Source organism: Giraffa tippelskirchi, chromosome 13 (genome assembly GCF_054371585.1).
Source record: "Giraffa tippelskirchi isolate mGirTip1 chromosome 13, T2T-mGirTip1v1.2.pri, whole genome shotgun sequence".
Lineage (NCBI taxonomy): Eukaryota > Metazoa > Chordata > Mammalia > Artiodactyla > Giraffidae > Giraffa > Giraffa tippelskirchi.
The window spans coordinates 12,690,872-12,708,243 of NC_137287.1; the positions used below are offsets into that span (position 1 = coordinate 12,690,872).

The window sequence follows — 17,372 nt, forward strand, 5'->3', positions numbered from 1 at the left end:
GCATCAGTCCTTCCACTGAATATTCAGGGTTGATTTCCTTTAGGATGGACTGGTTTGATCTCCTTGCTGTCCAAGAGTCTTCTCCACCACCACAGTTCGAAATTGTTGATGCTTTGGTGCTCAGCCTTCTTTATGGTCCAGCTCTCACATCTGTACATGACTACTGGAAAAACCATAGCTTTGACTATACAGATGACTATACGGACCTTTGTCATTCCTTTGACCTTCCTCTTAATCTAATTTTTAATTGTTTTTTTCTAGTCTTTACTGAATTTTTACAGTATTGGTTCTGTTTCTTGGTGTGTTTTTTTTGCCCCAAGGCACATGAGATCTTAGGTCTATGACCAGAGCTCAAACCCTCGTCCCCTGCAATGGAAGGTGAAGTCTTGACCATTGGCCACCAGGGAAGTCCCCTTCCTCTCAGTTTATATGTGTTCAGGGCATATTCCCAATATTGATAAGTTGAGGACATAATGTTTTCTGCGACGGGTAATGTTAAAATTTCCACTGAAGCTGTGTCTTAGCCTGAGTAACATATCCTGGTATGGTGGTTTTCAACTAATTCTTTTTTTCCCCCTCTCTCTTTTTCTAGGTTTATCCAAATCCCTTGGGCTCATTGAAGGTTATGGTGGGCGGGGCAAAGGAGGCCTTCCTGCCACCCTTTCCCCTGCTGAAGAAGAGAAAGCCAAGGGACCCCATGAGAAGTATGGCTACAATTCCTACCTCAGTGAAAAAATTTCACTGGATCGTTCCATTCCGGACTATCGTCCCACCAAGTAAGTTCTGATTCGGCCACTCAGAGGAGTTGGCTTTATAGTGTAAACATGTGTCTATGACATTATCTCCTGCTGTTTGTAACTAGTGGAGAAGCTTTTATCTCATGAGTCTCCTCCATAATCAATAAATGAGGCTTCCCAGGTGGCTCAGTGGTAATGAATCTGCCTGCCAATGCAGGAGATGTAGGTACCATTGCTGGGTTGGGAAGATCCCTTGGAGAAGGAAATGGCAACCCCGTCCAGTATCTTGCCTGGAAATCTTATGGACAGAGGAGTCTGGTGGGCTAAAGTCCATGGAGTCACAAAGAGTCAGCCACGACTAAGCGCATACACATGCAAACAAAATCAATAAATAGTGCTGTTGATTATGAAAATAAAGCTAAGTAAAAATTTTTAATTCTAATACAAATAGTACAGAAACATAATCCAAAACATTTTGGATTGTAACATTTTGTTTGGATTGTAAACATTTTGTTTACAATTTGTAACATTTGTGTACAATTTGTTACATTTTGGATTATAACATTTGTTTTGGATTGTAAACATTTTGTTGTAAAAAAAAAAATTTACCATGATCTCATGCCCTAGAGGCAGTGACTGGTAAAATCTTAGCATCTTGTCCTTGAGTCTATTTTTCTATGCAGATTATGAACCTATATTTCTTTTATCCTTTTTTCAGTTCAGTTCAGTTCAGCTGCTCAGTCGTGTCCGACTCTTTGCAACCCCATGAACCGCAACACGCCAGGCCTCCCTGTCCATCACTAACTCCCTAAGTCCACCCAAACCCATGTCCATCAAGTCAGTGATGCCATCCAGCCATCTCATCCTCTGTCGTCCCCTTCTCCTCCTGCCCTCAATCCTTCCCAGCATCAGGGTCTTTTCCAATGAGTCAGCTCTTCACATCAGGTGGCCAAAGTGTTGGAGTTTCAGCTTCAACATCAGTCCTTCCAATGAACACCCAGGACTGATCTCCTATAGGATGGACTGGTTGGATCTCCTTGTAGTCCAAGGGACTCTCAAGAGTCTTCTCCAACACCACAGTTCAAAAGCATCACTTCTTCTGTACTCAGCTTTCTTTATAGTCCAATTCTCACATCCATACATGACTGCTGAGACAACCATAGCCTTAACTAGACGGACCTTTGTTGGCAAAGTAATGTCTCTGCTTTTTAATATGCTATCTAGGTTGGTCATAACTTTCCTTCCAAGGAGTAAGTGTCTTTTAATTTCATGGCTGCAGTCACCATCTGCAGTGATTTTGGAGCCCAGAAAAATAAAGTCAGCCACTGTTTCCACTCTTTCCCCGTCTATCTACCATGAAGTGATGGGACCGGATGCCATGATCTTAGTTTTCATGCAACATTATTTCACAAGCATTTTCTGGTGTTACTGTTATGATCATTATTTCTATTGTTGTAAATTTAGGTTTTTCTAATTTTCTTTATTATAAATAACACTGATGAATATCTCCCCTCTCAAATCTTTATGTACGTTGACATGATATTTATTTTCGTTTTAAAAAATTTTATTTTATTTATTTGTTTTTGGCTGTGCTGGGTCTCCATTACTGCTCTTGGACTTTCTGTAGTTGCAGCCAGCTGGGCTACTCTTCATTGCTGTCCCCACGCTTCTCATTGTGGTGACTTCTCTTGTTGTGGAGCATGGGCTCCAGGCACATGGGCTTCAGTAGTTGTGACGCACCGGCTTAGTTGCTCTGCAACATGTGGGGTTTTTCTGGACCAGGGATGAAACCTATGTCCCCTCCATTGGCAGACGGATTCTGATCCACTGCGCCACCAGGGAAGCCCAGACATTTACTTACTTAATCCACACTTCTGATGGTATAATCCTTGGATCACATTATGGGAATACTTTCGGAGGCTCTAGATACACAGAGAGATATTTTCCTCCAGAAACTTTAGAGCACTTTCTGCTGTTATTAGAATTTTACCTGACCTTTCCCAAACTAGCATTTCAATAACGCTTTTCCTAGCTGATAGGTGAGAAAGTACATCCTATGATGGTTTCACATGTAACTTTTGTGTAAGATTCTTACCTTTGAAACAGTTTATTTGCATCTTGGTTGGTTTATGAGAGGTCTTTGTTCTGTGCTCTCAGATTTAAGAATGACTTGTTTTCTCCTTGGGAAAGAGAGAAGAGAGATTGGTGGGAAAATCAAGATGCTGGGGGAAATAATCCTATTTTCTAGTCAGTAGTCCTCCTTGGCTTCTCAAACAGATGTTTCATCTTCTGTTAGATTTGTGGTGTCTCTCTTTTTTCATTTAGAGTGTGCCCTTGCTTAGACTAGATTATTTCTTTTTCAGATGGATTTTGTACAAATCAGTTAAGTATCCTGGTTACTGAGAAAAATAGATTCAAGATAAAGAAAATTATCTTAAATGGATTTAAAATTGCAGCATTAGCTGAGAAACCTGTTAAATCTCTCTCTCTGTCTAATAAGCATATCTTCATTTCGAATCACTAGGAAAACATACATCACCCCTGTTGCATGCTATTTTGTGTTCCTGGACTTTTTCTCTGAAAAACATCTGGCTGTTTTCATTTCCTGGTGCTCTCTGATTAGCCTTTCTTATTTGGACGTTGGCAAATAAACACAGCCGTATTTTTTGTACTCCTTTGAGAATGAAGATGCTTCTAACGTGGAGCTTAGTGAAAATGGGTCAGTTGAACAGTATCAGTGAGCACCTATTATGTGCCGGATGGTTTTCCCCACACTGGAGGCAGAGCTTTGGATAAGATGGTCCTTGCCTGCTTACTTCTTGTCTAGGGAGGGAGACAGCTGTACAAGTAGATGAATCCAGCACACTGTGATCTACATGGATGTGTCAGGCCAGAGACATATCCGGTATGTACAGGGAAGATCTAAGCAAGTTTCCCACTGGAGATGATATCTGACCTTAATCTTGAAGATCTGTGAAGGACTGGAAAATTAAAGAGAGGAGACAGATGAAGACGAGTAAGTAGGGGAGCGTCAAGAGCAGAGTTGGGGATGCAGATAAAACCATGGCTCACCCAGGGAGGAATGTAGAGCTCTGCAGTGCTCTTTAGTGTAGCATGGTGGCTTGAATATACCACTTAGATCTGGTCCCTCCCGAAAGTTTACTGAGATGATATTAAGGACTAGAGTGCATGGCAGCCTAGAAGGGACAAAAACAGGTTAGGCTCTCATGGCAGGGAAATTCAGTTCAGTTCAGTCACTCAGTCGTGTCCGACTCTTTGCGACCCCATGGACTGCAGCATGCCAGGCCTCCCTGTCCATCACCAACTCCTGGAGTTTACCCAAACTCATGTCCATTGAGTCGGTGATGCCATCCAACCATCTCATCCTCTGTCGTCCCCTTCTCCTCCTGCCCCCAATCCTTACCAGCATCAGGGTCTTTTCCAATGAGTCAGCTCTTCGCATGAGGTGGCCAAAGTGTTGGAGTTTCAGCTTCAACATCAGTCCTTCCAATGAATACCCAGGACTGATCTCCTTTAGGATGGACTGGTTGGATCTCCTTGCAGTCCAAGGGACTCTCAAGAGTCTTCTCCAACACCACAGTTCAAAAGCATCACTTCTTCTGTACTCAGCTTTCTTTATAGTCCAATTCTCACATCCATACATGACTGCTGGGACAACCATAGCCTTGACTAGACAGACCTTTGTCGGCAAAGTAATGTCTCTGCTTTTTAATATGCTGTCTAGGTTGCTCGTAACTTTCCTTCCAAGGAGTAAGTGTCTTTTAATTTCATGGCTTCAATCACCATCTGCAGTGATTTTAGAGCCCAAAAAAATAAAGTCAGCCACTGTTTCCACTGTTTCCCCATCTGTTTGCTGTGAAGTGATGGGACCGGATGCCATGATCTTAATTTTCTGAATGTTGAGCTTTAAGCCAACTTTTTCACTCTCCTCTTTCACTTTCATCAAGAGGCTCCTTAGTTCTTCTTCACTTTCTGCCATAAGGGTAGTGTCATCTGCATATCTGAGGTTATTGGTAATTCTCCTGGCAATCTTGATTCCAGCTCGTGCTTCAAAAAGCAAGAGAGTTCCAGAAAAACATTGATTTATGCTTTATTGACTATGCCAAAGCCTTTGACTGTGTGAATCACAATAAACTGTGGAAAATTCTGAAAGAGATGGGCATACCAGACCACCTGACCTGCCTCTTGAGAAATCTGTATGCAGGTCAGGAAGCAACAGTTAGAACTGGACATGGAACAACCGACTGGTTCCAAATAGGAAAAGGAGTACATCAAGGCTGTATATTGTCACCCTGCTTATTTAACTTATATGCACAGTACATCATGAGAAACACTGGGCTGGTAGGGTAGAAACCCCCACGAAGATTTGGAAGATGGAAAGAAGATGAATGAATGGTAACTGACAGAGCAAACTGAATGAGGCTGAGACCCAACCTTCTAGTATGATGGGAAGTAGTGGGGAGGGCAGAAGAATGTAGCCTGGTCACACCTCAGAAACCAGAGACTGAGGAACTGGAGGTTCTGGGTCCTTCTGATGACTGAAGGGAGATTTGAATAGAAGGATTACAGCTATGTCTCCAGATCCTTTCCTCAGCTTTACACAGCTAGAGACTGCCCTTTGCTATCTGGTGGAATATGGGAGGTTTATTCTCTGGAGAAGATGAATGCTGGGCTTTAGTTCATAAGATGACAGAGAATGCAGGTCAAGAAGCAACAGTTAGAAGCGGACATGGAACAATAGACTGGTTATAAATTGGGAAGGGAGTATATCAAGGCTGTATATTGTCACCCTGCTTATTTAGCTTATATGCAGAGTACCTCATGAGAAATGCTGGGCTGGATGAAGCACAAGCTGGAATCAAGATTGCCAGGAGAAAATTCAGTAATCTCAGATACGCAGATGACACCACCCTTATGGCAGAAAGCAAGGAGGAACAAAAGAGCCTCTTGATGAAAGTGAAAGAGGAGAGTGAAAAAGTTGTCTTAAAACTTAACATTCAAAAAACTAAGATCATGGCATCTGGTCCCATCACTTCATGGAAAATAGATGGGGAAACAATGGAAACAGTGAGAGACTTTATTTTGGGGGGGCTCCAAAATCACTGCAGATGGTGACTGCAGCCTTGAAATTAAAAGACACTTGCTCCTTGAAAGAAAAGCTATGATCAACCTAGACAGCATATTAAAAAACAGAGACGTTACTTTGCCAACAAAGGTCCATCTAGTCAAAGCTATTGTTTTTTCCAATAGTCATGTATGGATGTGAGAGTTGGACTATAAAGAAAGCTGAGTGCAGAAGAATTGATGCTTTTGAACTGTGATATTGGAGAAGACTCTTGAGAGTCCTTTGGACTGCAAGGAAATCCAACCACTCCATCCTAGAGGAGATCAGTCCTGAATATTCATTGGAAGGACTGATGCTAAAGCTGAAGCTCCAGTACTTTGTCCATCTGATGCAAAGATCCAACTCATTGGAAAAGACCCTGATGCTGGGAAAGACTGAGGGCAGGAGGAGAAAGGGACAACAGAGGATGAGGTAGTTGGGTGGATCACTGACTCAAAGACTTGAGTTTGAGCAAGTTCTGGGAGTTAGTGATAGACAGGGAGGCCTGGTGTGCTACAGTCCCTGGGGTCGCAGTCATGACTGAGCGACTGAACTGAACTGATGATAGCGGGTAGGGCTGTATACTACGTGAGGACACCCTTGGCATCATTACCTCTGCCGGTGTTCATACTCCTGTAGTCAAGAGTTAGAAGAAGCCACTCTGAGGAAGAAGCCATCCAACCTAAGAAGAAGGCCAGTAGATCCCATAGTTCCCTTCCATCCCTGAAATATCTGGGTTCTGCTCGTGCAACATTAGTAAGGCTCCATCCATCTACCTAGACCTGTCTTACTCTAAAATCAAAAAGGAGAACAGGATCTGTAGACATTTCAGGAAAATATTATATAAGACCTTGATGACAACAACTGTGACAGAAAAGGCATTTGGAGGAAAGAGACTAATAACAAACTTTAAAACTATAATTAATGTCTTAGTTCATGAAATGTTTTATTTTATTCACAAAACAAAAATCAAGTGCTATGTTCAAGTAATAATCAGAGAAAAATAGAGATCTTGGAAGTTAAAAATAAGATATAAATAAATAGTTCAATGAAAGGTTAGGTAAATAAATTATTGTGGTGATATAAATTATTGTGGTGATCCCATCACAATTTATACAAATATCAAATCAATATGTTAAACACCTGAAACTAATACAATGTTAATCATCATGCTGTACGTTACATCCCTATGACTTACTTGTATTATAACTGGAGTTTGTACCTTTTGACTCTCTTCATCCATCACTACCCACGTCCCATCTCACCTCTGGCAACTATGATCTGTTCTTTTGTTCTTCAAGAGCCTGCATACAAGTGAGATCTTACAGCATTTCTCTGTGATCCACTTCACTTAGCATAATGCCCTTAAAGTCTATTCATATCATTGCAATTGAGATTTCATTCTTTTTATGGCCGAATAATATGTATATGTATGTATCACATTTTCTTTATCCATTCATCCGTTGATGGACACTTCCATATTGTAGCTTTTGTAAATAATGCTGCAGTGAATGTAGGGAGGGCAAATATATTTTTTTGAATTATTGGGTTTTCTTTTTAATGTGTAAACACCCAGAAATGGAATTGCTAGATCATATGGTAGTTCTATTTTTAATTTTTTGAGGAAATTCCACACTGTTTTCTATAGTGGCTATACCAATTTACATATCTAGCAACAGTGCACAGGCGTTCCCTTTTCTCCACATCCTCACCAACACTTGTTATTTCTAGTTCTTTTTTGTTGTTAATTGTCACTCTATAATACCAGGTGTGATATCTCACTGTAGTATAAGAAAATTAAATCTTCATGGTCAGAAACAGAAAATCAATTGAAAATGTCTAAAATTTAAACATCAGGAAATAGTAGTATAATGATTGCTATTTAGAAACACTGAGATTACAGAAATGGGATGAGACTGTATACATCTTGTTTTCATAAAATAAAAGCTTAGAGACTTCCCTAGCGGTCCAGTGGTTAAGACTGCCTTCCAATGCAAGGGTCGTGGTTTCTATCCCCGGTAGGGGAGCTAGGATCCCACATGCCTCATGGCCAAAAAAACCAAAACATAAAAAGAACCAATATTGTGACAAATTCATTAAAGACTTCTCCACAGCCAAAGACAAGGATTAATTGCAGATTAATCCTTGATGTCAAATGGTGGCAAATACCTTGCCTGTAGAATCTGCTCCTCTGATATTTGAGCATAGGGGATGTGAGGGGAGACAGCTGTCTGGAGCCAGAGTAGTTCCCTTCCTGCCCCTACAGCCCAGGCCCTGGAGACCTTGTGCCCCCACGGGCAAGAGCTTGGTTGTGACACGCCCCAAAAGCTCTTTCAGGTTTAGAATATTTAAATTGGCTAATTTCATTGCATTTTTATACAAAACCTCAAGTTGGTTTAGTTCTTATTGTTTTGTTATTCTACTACTCTCGACAGAATTGTTTCTCTCATAAATATGAATGAATTGGGGGGTAATCATGGGATTAGCCATTTGTGTGTCATATTTCATGCAAATGGATTCCAAAATGTGTTTTAATTCAACAATTTTTTTCTTCCCCTGGACAGATATTTTAAATTTGTATGAACCCCCAACTGCCAATCTTTCCATTTTCATTTCTTCACTGCTTTAAAGGAGAGAAAGATCTCATCTCTCGGAATATAGATAAATATTCTGCTTTGTTTTGTGTTCCTTTTCCATGACTCTTACATTTTGCTCCTCCATCCGTCTAGAGTTTATTTTCGATTATGGTATGAGGTATGTATCTTTTGTTTCAAATGTCTGTCCTTTATTTTTTCAAAGTAGCTTTTTCAAAATGATTTTGGAAATAACTCTTTCTCTTATTTGGAGCTGTTCAATGGAATGCATTTTTTACTTTTTTGTACACAAGTGGGCTTATTTTCTAGGCTCCATGCTATTTCTTTGGTCTATTTTTTTTGTCATTTTCTTTTCTTTTATTTATTTGTTTTTTAAAAAAATCATTGAAAATGATTTTTGACTGAAGTCCCCAGTCTGCCAGTGTTAAAGGCATGATGAGGAGCAAGGCACACTTTGGCCCCTTGGGAAGTCAAAGTGGGTGGGGCAGTCAGGTGATGCTTTGCAGTCCTTTGAGTTGTTTTCAGAGAGCATGAGACCCTAAGGCAAGGTAAGGAAATGCACATTTCTGGGAGAGGCAGAGGGCAGTGAAGAGATGACCTTGATCTTAATGGTGGGCAGGGGTTCTGCCTCTACAGAGAAGACAGAACATTGGAGAGTGAGCAGCACACGCAGGAGAACTGGGGAAGTTCTTGATTTTGGGGCTGGGGAAGCAGCACAGAAACTTTGGGTTGAGTGATAGAATCTCCAGAGTGAATCATGGAAGAGGCTGGAGAGGAAGGAGGAGGCAGATTGTGAAGCATCTTATGTGCCAACCCCGCCTTGGGTAGGGACTTTCATTCTTGTCATTGGATGCCAATGAAGGACTTGGGGCAAGATGGTATTATTGTGATGTGTGTGCTCAGTCATGTCCAACTGTTTGCGACCCCATAGACTGTAGCCCACCAGGCTCCTCTGTTCATAGGATTTTCCAGGCAAGAATACTGGAGTGGGTTGCCATTTCCTCCTCCAGGGGATCTTCTTGACCCAGGGATTGAACCAGCATCTCCTGTGTCTCCTGCGTTGCAGGTAGATTCTTTACCACTTGATCCGTTGGGAAAGCCCATTGTTGTGAGTTTTTTTTCTTTAAAAATAATGTTTAACTGTGGCAAGAATGTGAGAAAGCTTAGAGGAGTTGGAAGCATGGAGCAGGATGGCTAAATAAAATCTCTTCTTTTCCCACTCAACACCTGGTGAGTGCCAACTCTTTGCTAGGTATTGCCTGACAGAAGAGAAAGACTTTGGATAATATGGTGAGTGTTTTATAAGGGTCCGACTCTGTGCGACCCCATAGACGGCAGCCCACCAGGCTCCGCCATCCCTGGGATTCTCCAGGCAAGAATACTGGAGTGGGTTGCCATTTCCTTCTCCATTGGATAATATGGTGAGTGTTTTATAAGGGTCCCATTCCTTTCACAGAAGTGATTTTTCTGTAACAAACCAGGGACTAAGACAGGTTAGAGTGGAAGTTCCAGAAAAACTTTCTAAGAATCAGCAAGATGAGTCAGTTAATTGGATAGAGGGGAAGAGGGTGCAATCAGAAGTTCCTAGCCTGAGAGACAGTGGAAGAGATTTCATTAAGCGAGAGAGAGAATCCTACAGAGAGGTTCATGTTTTGCAGAGATGCGGTGGAGGGGAGAGCAATGCTGCTTGTCCAGGGGTCCCCACAGTTAGGGCTTTCTTGAGGGAACCATGAGATGAATATGTCCAGCTTGGCTTTATTCATTATTTGACTGTGTGTGTGCAAGCAAAGAGATGATATTTGCAGACACCAGAAGCCAGACAAGGCTTTATTAACCCCCACTCCATTCCCTTGCCAGCATATCCCATTCTATATCATATCATGACATATTAATTATCCACTTGCCCACTTATCTCATAATATGGGGGAGGGGCCAACCAGCAGCACAAAAATCTGTCTGAGCTTATTAAAGTCACAGCTGAGGTCCCTGCCTACATTTTATGGCTTGCTTCTTCTTCCCAGACCATGTAGGTAATTTACGGGCAGTTTCTACTGCTCTTATCTTCAGTTTCTCCTTTGGCCTCCTGCTTATAAATCCCCAATGTCAAGTTTCTTTGGAATTCATTTTGCTTCACTCACAAAGTATCCTCTTTCCTTTATTGTCCCCATTCGAAGCTGTTATAGGCCATCAATGTCTGTTTTGGACATATACAGCATGAGATGGCTGTGGACTATCTTGAAGTCATGTCTGTCGGACAACTGTATGTTTGGGTCTGAGGGTCAGGAATGATGCTCTGGCCCCACCATGGAGATTTTGAATCATCCAAGTCCAGTGGGTATTTTAGGCTGAGTTTGTGTGTGTATGTGAGTTGTGGTGCTATCATTGAGTGGAATGCATCTACTCATTGTTCAAGACCCGACACAGGTTGTCCATTTCCTATGAAAAGGACACATTTGATAATTACAGCTGTGACTGGGCTTTTTTTCCCTAAATTATTCCTCTGAGGATACATATTCTACATCTCATACGCTGGTCTTCAGATAGACTGAAAGCACCTTTAAAAGCTCAAGAATCTTACGTTAAACTTTCTCTTTCATAAACGTGGGCACAGAGGGTAGTCGTTCAATAAATCCTTGTTGGTTGAAATAATAAGTAGTTGCCTGCTTAGGAATGTCTTTGAATCACTAACCACAATAATTATTCCCTTTTATTGACTGCCTTTTATGTTTTTGTCACTGTGCTGCATGTTTTATTGATCTCGTTTGAATTTAACCACTTGCCGAAGTAGCTGTGACCATGTCTGTTTTATAAATGAGGGGAGGGACATTGGAGCAGTGAACCAGCCTGCCTGAGGTCACACAGCCTGACTGTGCTGGAGCCTGGGTTCGAACCCTGCTAAGTGGATGTCTTCAGGGCCTGTGCACATCCCCCCACACATCGTTGCCTCTGCTTACCGATCCGTATCTGTGTGATGGAACTTGCTACTCCATGCTGGTATCACTAGAAGGAAGAAAATTCCGAGTCTTAGAGATGGGACTGTTCCTTCAGGGAAGTGCGTGTGTGTGCATACACGCACACCTGTATGTTTATGTGCGTGTGTATGTGTGTGTGTGCATGCATGTGTTTACTTGTGTGTGTTCACCTCCTACATTTTCTTTGCTTGTTTCCTGTTTACCACTTCCAACTCTTACCAAAATTCCACTACCAAGGGGGCTGTATCTTGAATTTGATTAACTGTTGCCCGTTTAGACCTCCTGTTGCTGTGCTGTGCTGGGCTTAGTTTGACTCTTTCCGACCCCATGGACTGTAGCCCACCAGGCTCCTCTGTCCTTGGGGATTCTCCAGGCAAGAATACTGGAGTGGGTAACCTATCCCTTCTCTCGGGGATCTTCTCAACCCAGGAATTGAACTGGGGTCTCCTGCTTTGCAGGAAGATTCTTTACCAGGTGAGCTACCAGGGAAGCCCCAAGCCTCCTGGTATATACTGTAATATAGTTGAAATCCTCTCTAAGGGGTATGGTATTTTGAGGGGGATAAAATTCACAGAAAATAACTATTGTAATGTTATCAGGCTTAGAAAGTGTCTCGCCAGAGAGTTAATTTCACCTACAGGCATAACCAGGACAAACTTCTTGGCTAGAGCTGGTTCTTACTTAGTTTGGGGGGTGGGAAAATGATGAGAAATCTGAATGGGATGGGAGTACCCTCCCTTTCAGTACTCAAGGGTGGTAATTCCTGAAATATTTGTTAGTGAATGTGTGTCGCATTTTCGTGAGTTCCTCGGGTCTGCAGAGTGTGTCTGAGTCACTTAGAAACATTTAAAGAGAGTTTTTCATGGAGGTCAAGAGCACAGACTTGGAAACATGACTGAGTTTAATCCCTGCTTTGTGTCTTAAAAGCTCTGTGACCTTGGGCAAGTTATTTAACCTTTCTGTGCCTCAGTTTCCTCATATGTGAAATGCTGATATTGACTTCATAGAATTGTTGTCAAGAGTAAATCAATCATTACATATGACCTGCAGAGACTAATATACCAGGCATTACTTTGGAACCTTCTCATGAATTAATGATATCTGATCAATAAGTGTTAGCTGTGATTATTTTTTAAAAGCTCCTTTACCTTACATATCCCTTATCCTTAAAATCCCGTGAAGATTTAATGACAGAATCGATAGGAAAGTGGGGCTTCCCTTGTGGCTCAGCTGGTAGGGAATCCTTCTTCAATGCAGGAGACCTGGGTTCGATCTCTGGGTTGGGAAGATCCCCTGGAGAAGGGAAACCTGGAGAATTCCATGGACTGTATAGTCCATGGAGTGGCAAAGAGTCAGACACAACTGGGTGACTTTCCTTTCACTTTCTTTAGGAAAGTATCTACCCAAATGAAATGTGGGTACATCTGTGTGCCTCACTCCAATATGGAAAACACGAGTCTACAGTAATGGCCATTCCCTTGTCCCCATGTCAGCATGGAATTCCAGGGCACTTGTCCCAAGACAGGCACCAGGCTGTGGTGAGCACCTGGCAAGGAACGTTTGCTTCCTAAGGCTCTTCCAGGGCTGATCAGGAGGCTTAGCTTTGAGATTCACCGTGGCTTCCATATTGAGGAAGGCCAATTAAGTTAACCTTAAAAATGCATTCCGGTATACATTAGGAGCAGACAAGTACTGTTGATTCTACTTATACAAAGTACTTAGAATAGTCAAATTCATAGTCAGAAAGTACAGGGATAGATGTCAGAGGCCATAAGTGAAGGGGTGATGGGGAGGGGGTGTCCTGTTGCTGTTGTTCAGTTGCTAAGTTGTGCCCAACTCTTTGCGACCACATGGGCTGCAGCACGCCAGGCTTCTCCGTCCTTCGCTGTCTCCCAGAGTTTGCTCAAACTCATGTCCATTGAGTCGATGATGCCATCCAACCACCTCACTCTCTGTTGCCCCCTTCTCCTTCTGCCCTGTCTTTCTCAGCATCAGGGTCTTTTCCAATGAGTTGGCTGTTTGCATCAGATGGACAGAGTTTCAGTTTAGGAAGGGGAAAAATTCAGGAGAGAGATGATGGTGAGAGTTGCACAACAACATGAACGTACTTAGTGCCACTGGACTGTACAGTTCAATATGGTAAAAATAGTATGTTTTATATTATGTGCCTTTTACTATAATAAAAAATTTTTTGTTTTAAAAGGAAGACTAGTGGGATGGAGGGCAGTTGCCTCCTCCCTCCATTCAGCCATCATCCATAGTGATCAGACCAAAAGCACAGTATAGTGTCTGTTGTTACTTTTTCACAAGTTGAAATGGTTATATTTTTTCCCAGATATGAAAATCATCTATTTGATGAAAAGGGCTGAATATTTAAAAAAAAAAAAAAAAAAAGACAACCCACACATATTAAAGTGTTTCACAAAGGGAGTTCTTTGGAACTTGTTAAAAATGTAAGTTGCTGGGCCCTGTGGAGTTCCTGGGCTGCTTTCTATGAATTAATTCCCTCTGTTGAGACCCTCTGAGATGGTTAAGTAGAGTTTGGAAAGAGCGGGCATTGTTCAATGGTGGCCTTCGCTGTGGAAAGCCTGTATTCTTGGTGAAGTTTGGATTTTTTGAGACTTTCTGTGGAGCTGCTCCGATGTGGAGTTTGACTGGGTCTCAGAAGCCAGCTGTAGGTGAAGGGGGAGGGGTGGAGGTTAGGAAGGACAGCTGGGAGAGGGCTCCCCTGCTCCAGGTTGGGCTGGGGTCTGTGTGGCGCAAAGACCACCCTTTGCTGCCACCATGTGCTCCTGTCTCAGTACTCGAAACTGTTATAGTCTAGGGGCAGATGACTCCATTTTCAACACTTCCTGCCCGTTACACAAAGATGAGAGTCTTAGAATAACTATGATGATTCAGACAGGGATCTGGACTGTTCTTGGGGTAAACATGTCAGAAATTTCAAGAGGGAGATGTAGAAGCTTGTAGGGGGCCTGCATCCCACCTTGGTTCCTGGTCTCTCTACACGGGAAAGCCTGACACAGATTGTCAGCCTTCACTGGGCATTGACGTCACCTGGGAGTGTTTAACTTTGGGAACCCAGACTCCACCCCAGAGTGTATGTGTGGATCAGAACCCATGGATACAGAGAACTATTGTAATTAAATCAGAATCCCTGGGAGTGGGGGCTCAAACATCAGTATTAATTTCTATTTTCATGTTTTTAATTTTTTTTTTGGCTACATTGGGTCTTTGTTGTGGCATGCAGATTTCTCTACTTGCAGCGCTCGGGCTTAGCTGCCCTGAGGCTTGTGGGATCTTAGTTCCCCAACCAGGGATAGAACCTGAGCCCCCTGCATTCAAAGGCAAATTCTTAACCACTGGACTGCCAGGGAAGCACCTCCCTTAACTTCTTGTTCATAGGCTCCCCAGGTAACTTCTGAGTACTTTATGTGAGGATTGACATGGAAGAATTGTAGGAGAACAGCTCACCTCGTGTCATTCTGAGAAGTTTCCATAATGCCTGTTACTGGGGACTCTAGACTTGAAACCTACAACCTGTATGTTTCTAGGTGGTTTTCCTGTCTGCTTAATCCCATCTTCTTGCGCTGTGTTCACGTTCTTCCACCGTGTCCCATATTCTTGCAGTGTACTCTGAGATAAAATGACCTCAGGCAGCAGACACACACACACGCACGCGCGCGCGCGCACACACACCCTGTAAGAAAGCCCACTCTCAGGAAACAGACACACACAATGTCTCAAAACATGGAGAACCACATTCTTTGCACTGGAATCACCAAGGCTGCTGCTGGCAGGTTTAAAGCGTCATCTTGGCCTGGCTACAGAGCTGGTAGACTGGGAAATCTGCATTGTTTCATGGGCTCCCTGAATGATTCTTATTTTTAAATTTGGAGGATCCTAGGGCTCTGCCATTTTCTGAGATTCTATAGAGGCAGATGCAAGAGGAAATGAGGGTCGGAACAGGATAAAGATTCCCGTGCTTGAGAAGTTCCTGTTCTTCGTTGATTTACCTTGTGTCCTGTCCCTCTATATGGCTTCTTCCTTTCCATCTCATATCCTTGAGTGCATCTGTTTATTTAGTGAATGAAAATGAATAGAAACTGACCTCATTTTGAATGACTTTCCTTTTAGAATTTCATTATACCCCATAAAATGGTTGAAACTCTCTGGGGGTGTTTCAAATGCTGAGATTTAGAGTAGAAAGATAAATATGAAGCTGAGATACTATCAGCATTACGAGGGGTGTCATTAATATGATGGGGATCAAGGACTTAGCTAATTTCCAGGAAAGGATTCTTATGTCTCCTGAAGATAGTGCCAGCCTGGCTGCCCCCAAGTTTATGAATTGGCAAAGTTAATTTAATTTTTTATTGGGAATCTGAAAAGATTCTCATCTAAATGCATTAAAGTGAGGCTGCAGAAAAGAGTCCCCTTTATTTCTCTGTTCTAGAGAGCTTTCTGGACAAGTTTCAATTTCTCACATGGGGATCTTGCAATCAGTGGGTAGAGACCAACGTGAGCCTTGTCCAGTCTGCATAAATGGATCTGCTCTGTGGTCTGTTTACAACCAACAGGGTCATTGAATTCCAGGTTCTCTCCCCAGATGTAGATGTGACTAGGGGAAATGGAATTCTCACAAATGAACTTATAGCCTTGAATCAAACCAATGTTGGGATTTACAGCAGTGGTGGTTCTTGCTTCTACAGCCCTCTGAGTACTTTACGTGAGGATTGACACAGGAGAATTGTAGGAAAACAGCTCACCTCGTGTCATTCTGAGAAATTCCCATAACGCCTATTACTGCGGACTCTAGACTTGAAACCTACAACCTGTATGTTTCTAGGGGGTTTTTCCTGTCTGCTTAGTGCTGCTGTGCCCTATATTCTTGGAGTGTCGATAAAATGACCTCGAGCAGCAGATATACATACACACACACAAACACACACACCCTGGAAGAAAGCCCACTCTAGCCTATACAAGCCAGTTTTAGGCAGCCCACCTAATTCCACCCTGATGTGTTTAGTGGATAGTTATGTGAACTACTTTCCTGGAAACATTTGTTTCTCAGTCATGAATATAATCAATAAGGAAAACATCTCTGCCATCACAACACCTTTTTTATGTGTGAAGTTGGTTGTTTTTGTTCTGTGAGTGGAGTAAACATCCCCCAAAGTGGCAGCAGGAGAGTGCCACCATACTTTGTAACAAGGTGAGATTTATAGCACCATAAGAGCTGGAGGGATGAAGGAGGCCTCTGGTGAAATGGGCAAAATGGGCTAAATTCAGGCATTAGTGGGTGTGTTCTATGTGCACTGCAAAGGGAGACAGGCTCATCAGTATCACAGATGGAACATCCTCAGAGTTAATTTAGAAGAAATTCTGATCAGCCAACAGAACTTTGAGGATGGATGCAGCGAAAAGGAGACTGTGGCATATGGAGAGAACATATTTGTTCTTGCAAAATCAGTAGAAAATGTTTAATGTCATCATAACCTCATTTGCATAAAAATAGTCATCGGCAGCAAACCAAATGAAAGCAAAGGAAGACGTGATGGAACCGGTGCTGTTTGTGTTTCATTTCATTATGAATAATATAAATAATTCAATTGAATAAATAAATACAAAATTGCTTCGAGTAGATGTACTGCGAAGTATTATCCTTGGAAAATTCCTTTCATTGGTGTATGTTGTGATGATGAAGTCATGTGATATGCCTCCGTGGGCAGCATCTCCTATATACTTGACCCCTGATAATAATATTGAGTCCTGCATAACTCTCCAGTGTTTTGTGGATATGAATGAATTTTTTAGGAGCACAGTCCTATTTCATACCATAACCTTGAAGAAGTTAAATCAGCCATGGCTTATCATCATGGTGAATCTAATCCCACTTTGCACGTGGATCTGCTTGAGCAATTTCTGGTAATGGAAGGTTTGA

General features: G+C 42.2%; 1 protein-coding gene across 12 annotated transcripts in view; it reads left to right on the forward strand.

Moving 5' to 3' along the window:
- Positions 1-17,372, forward strand: part of GALNT17 (polypeptide N-acetylgalactosaminyltransferase 17) — a 419,610-nt gene that overhangs the window by 164,218 nt on the left and 238,020 nt on the right. For all 12 annotated transcript variants that reach the window (XM_081558061.1, XM_081558055.1, XM_081558059.1 and 9 more), the window contains one exon: positions 593-776. Coding sequence is in view for 6 of the 12 variants with exons in the window: in XM_081558055.1 (XP_081414181.1) it covers positions 593-776 (184 nt within the window). In the remaining 6 variants the exon portion in view is untranslated. The remainder of the gene's footprint in view (positions 1-592; positions 777-17,372) is intronic.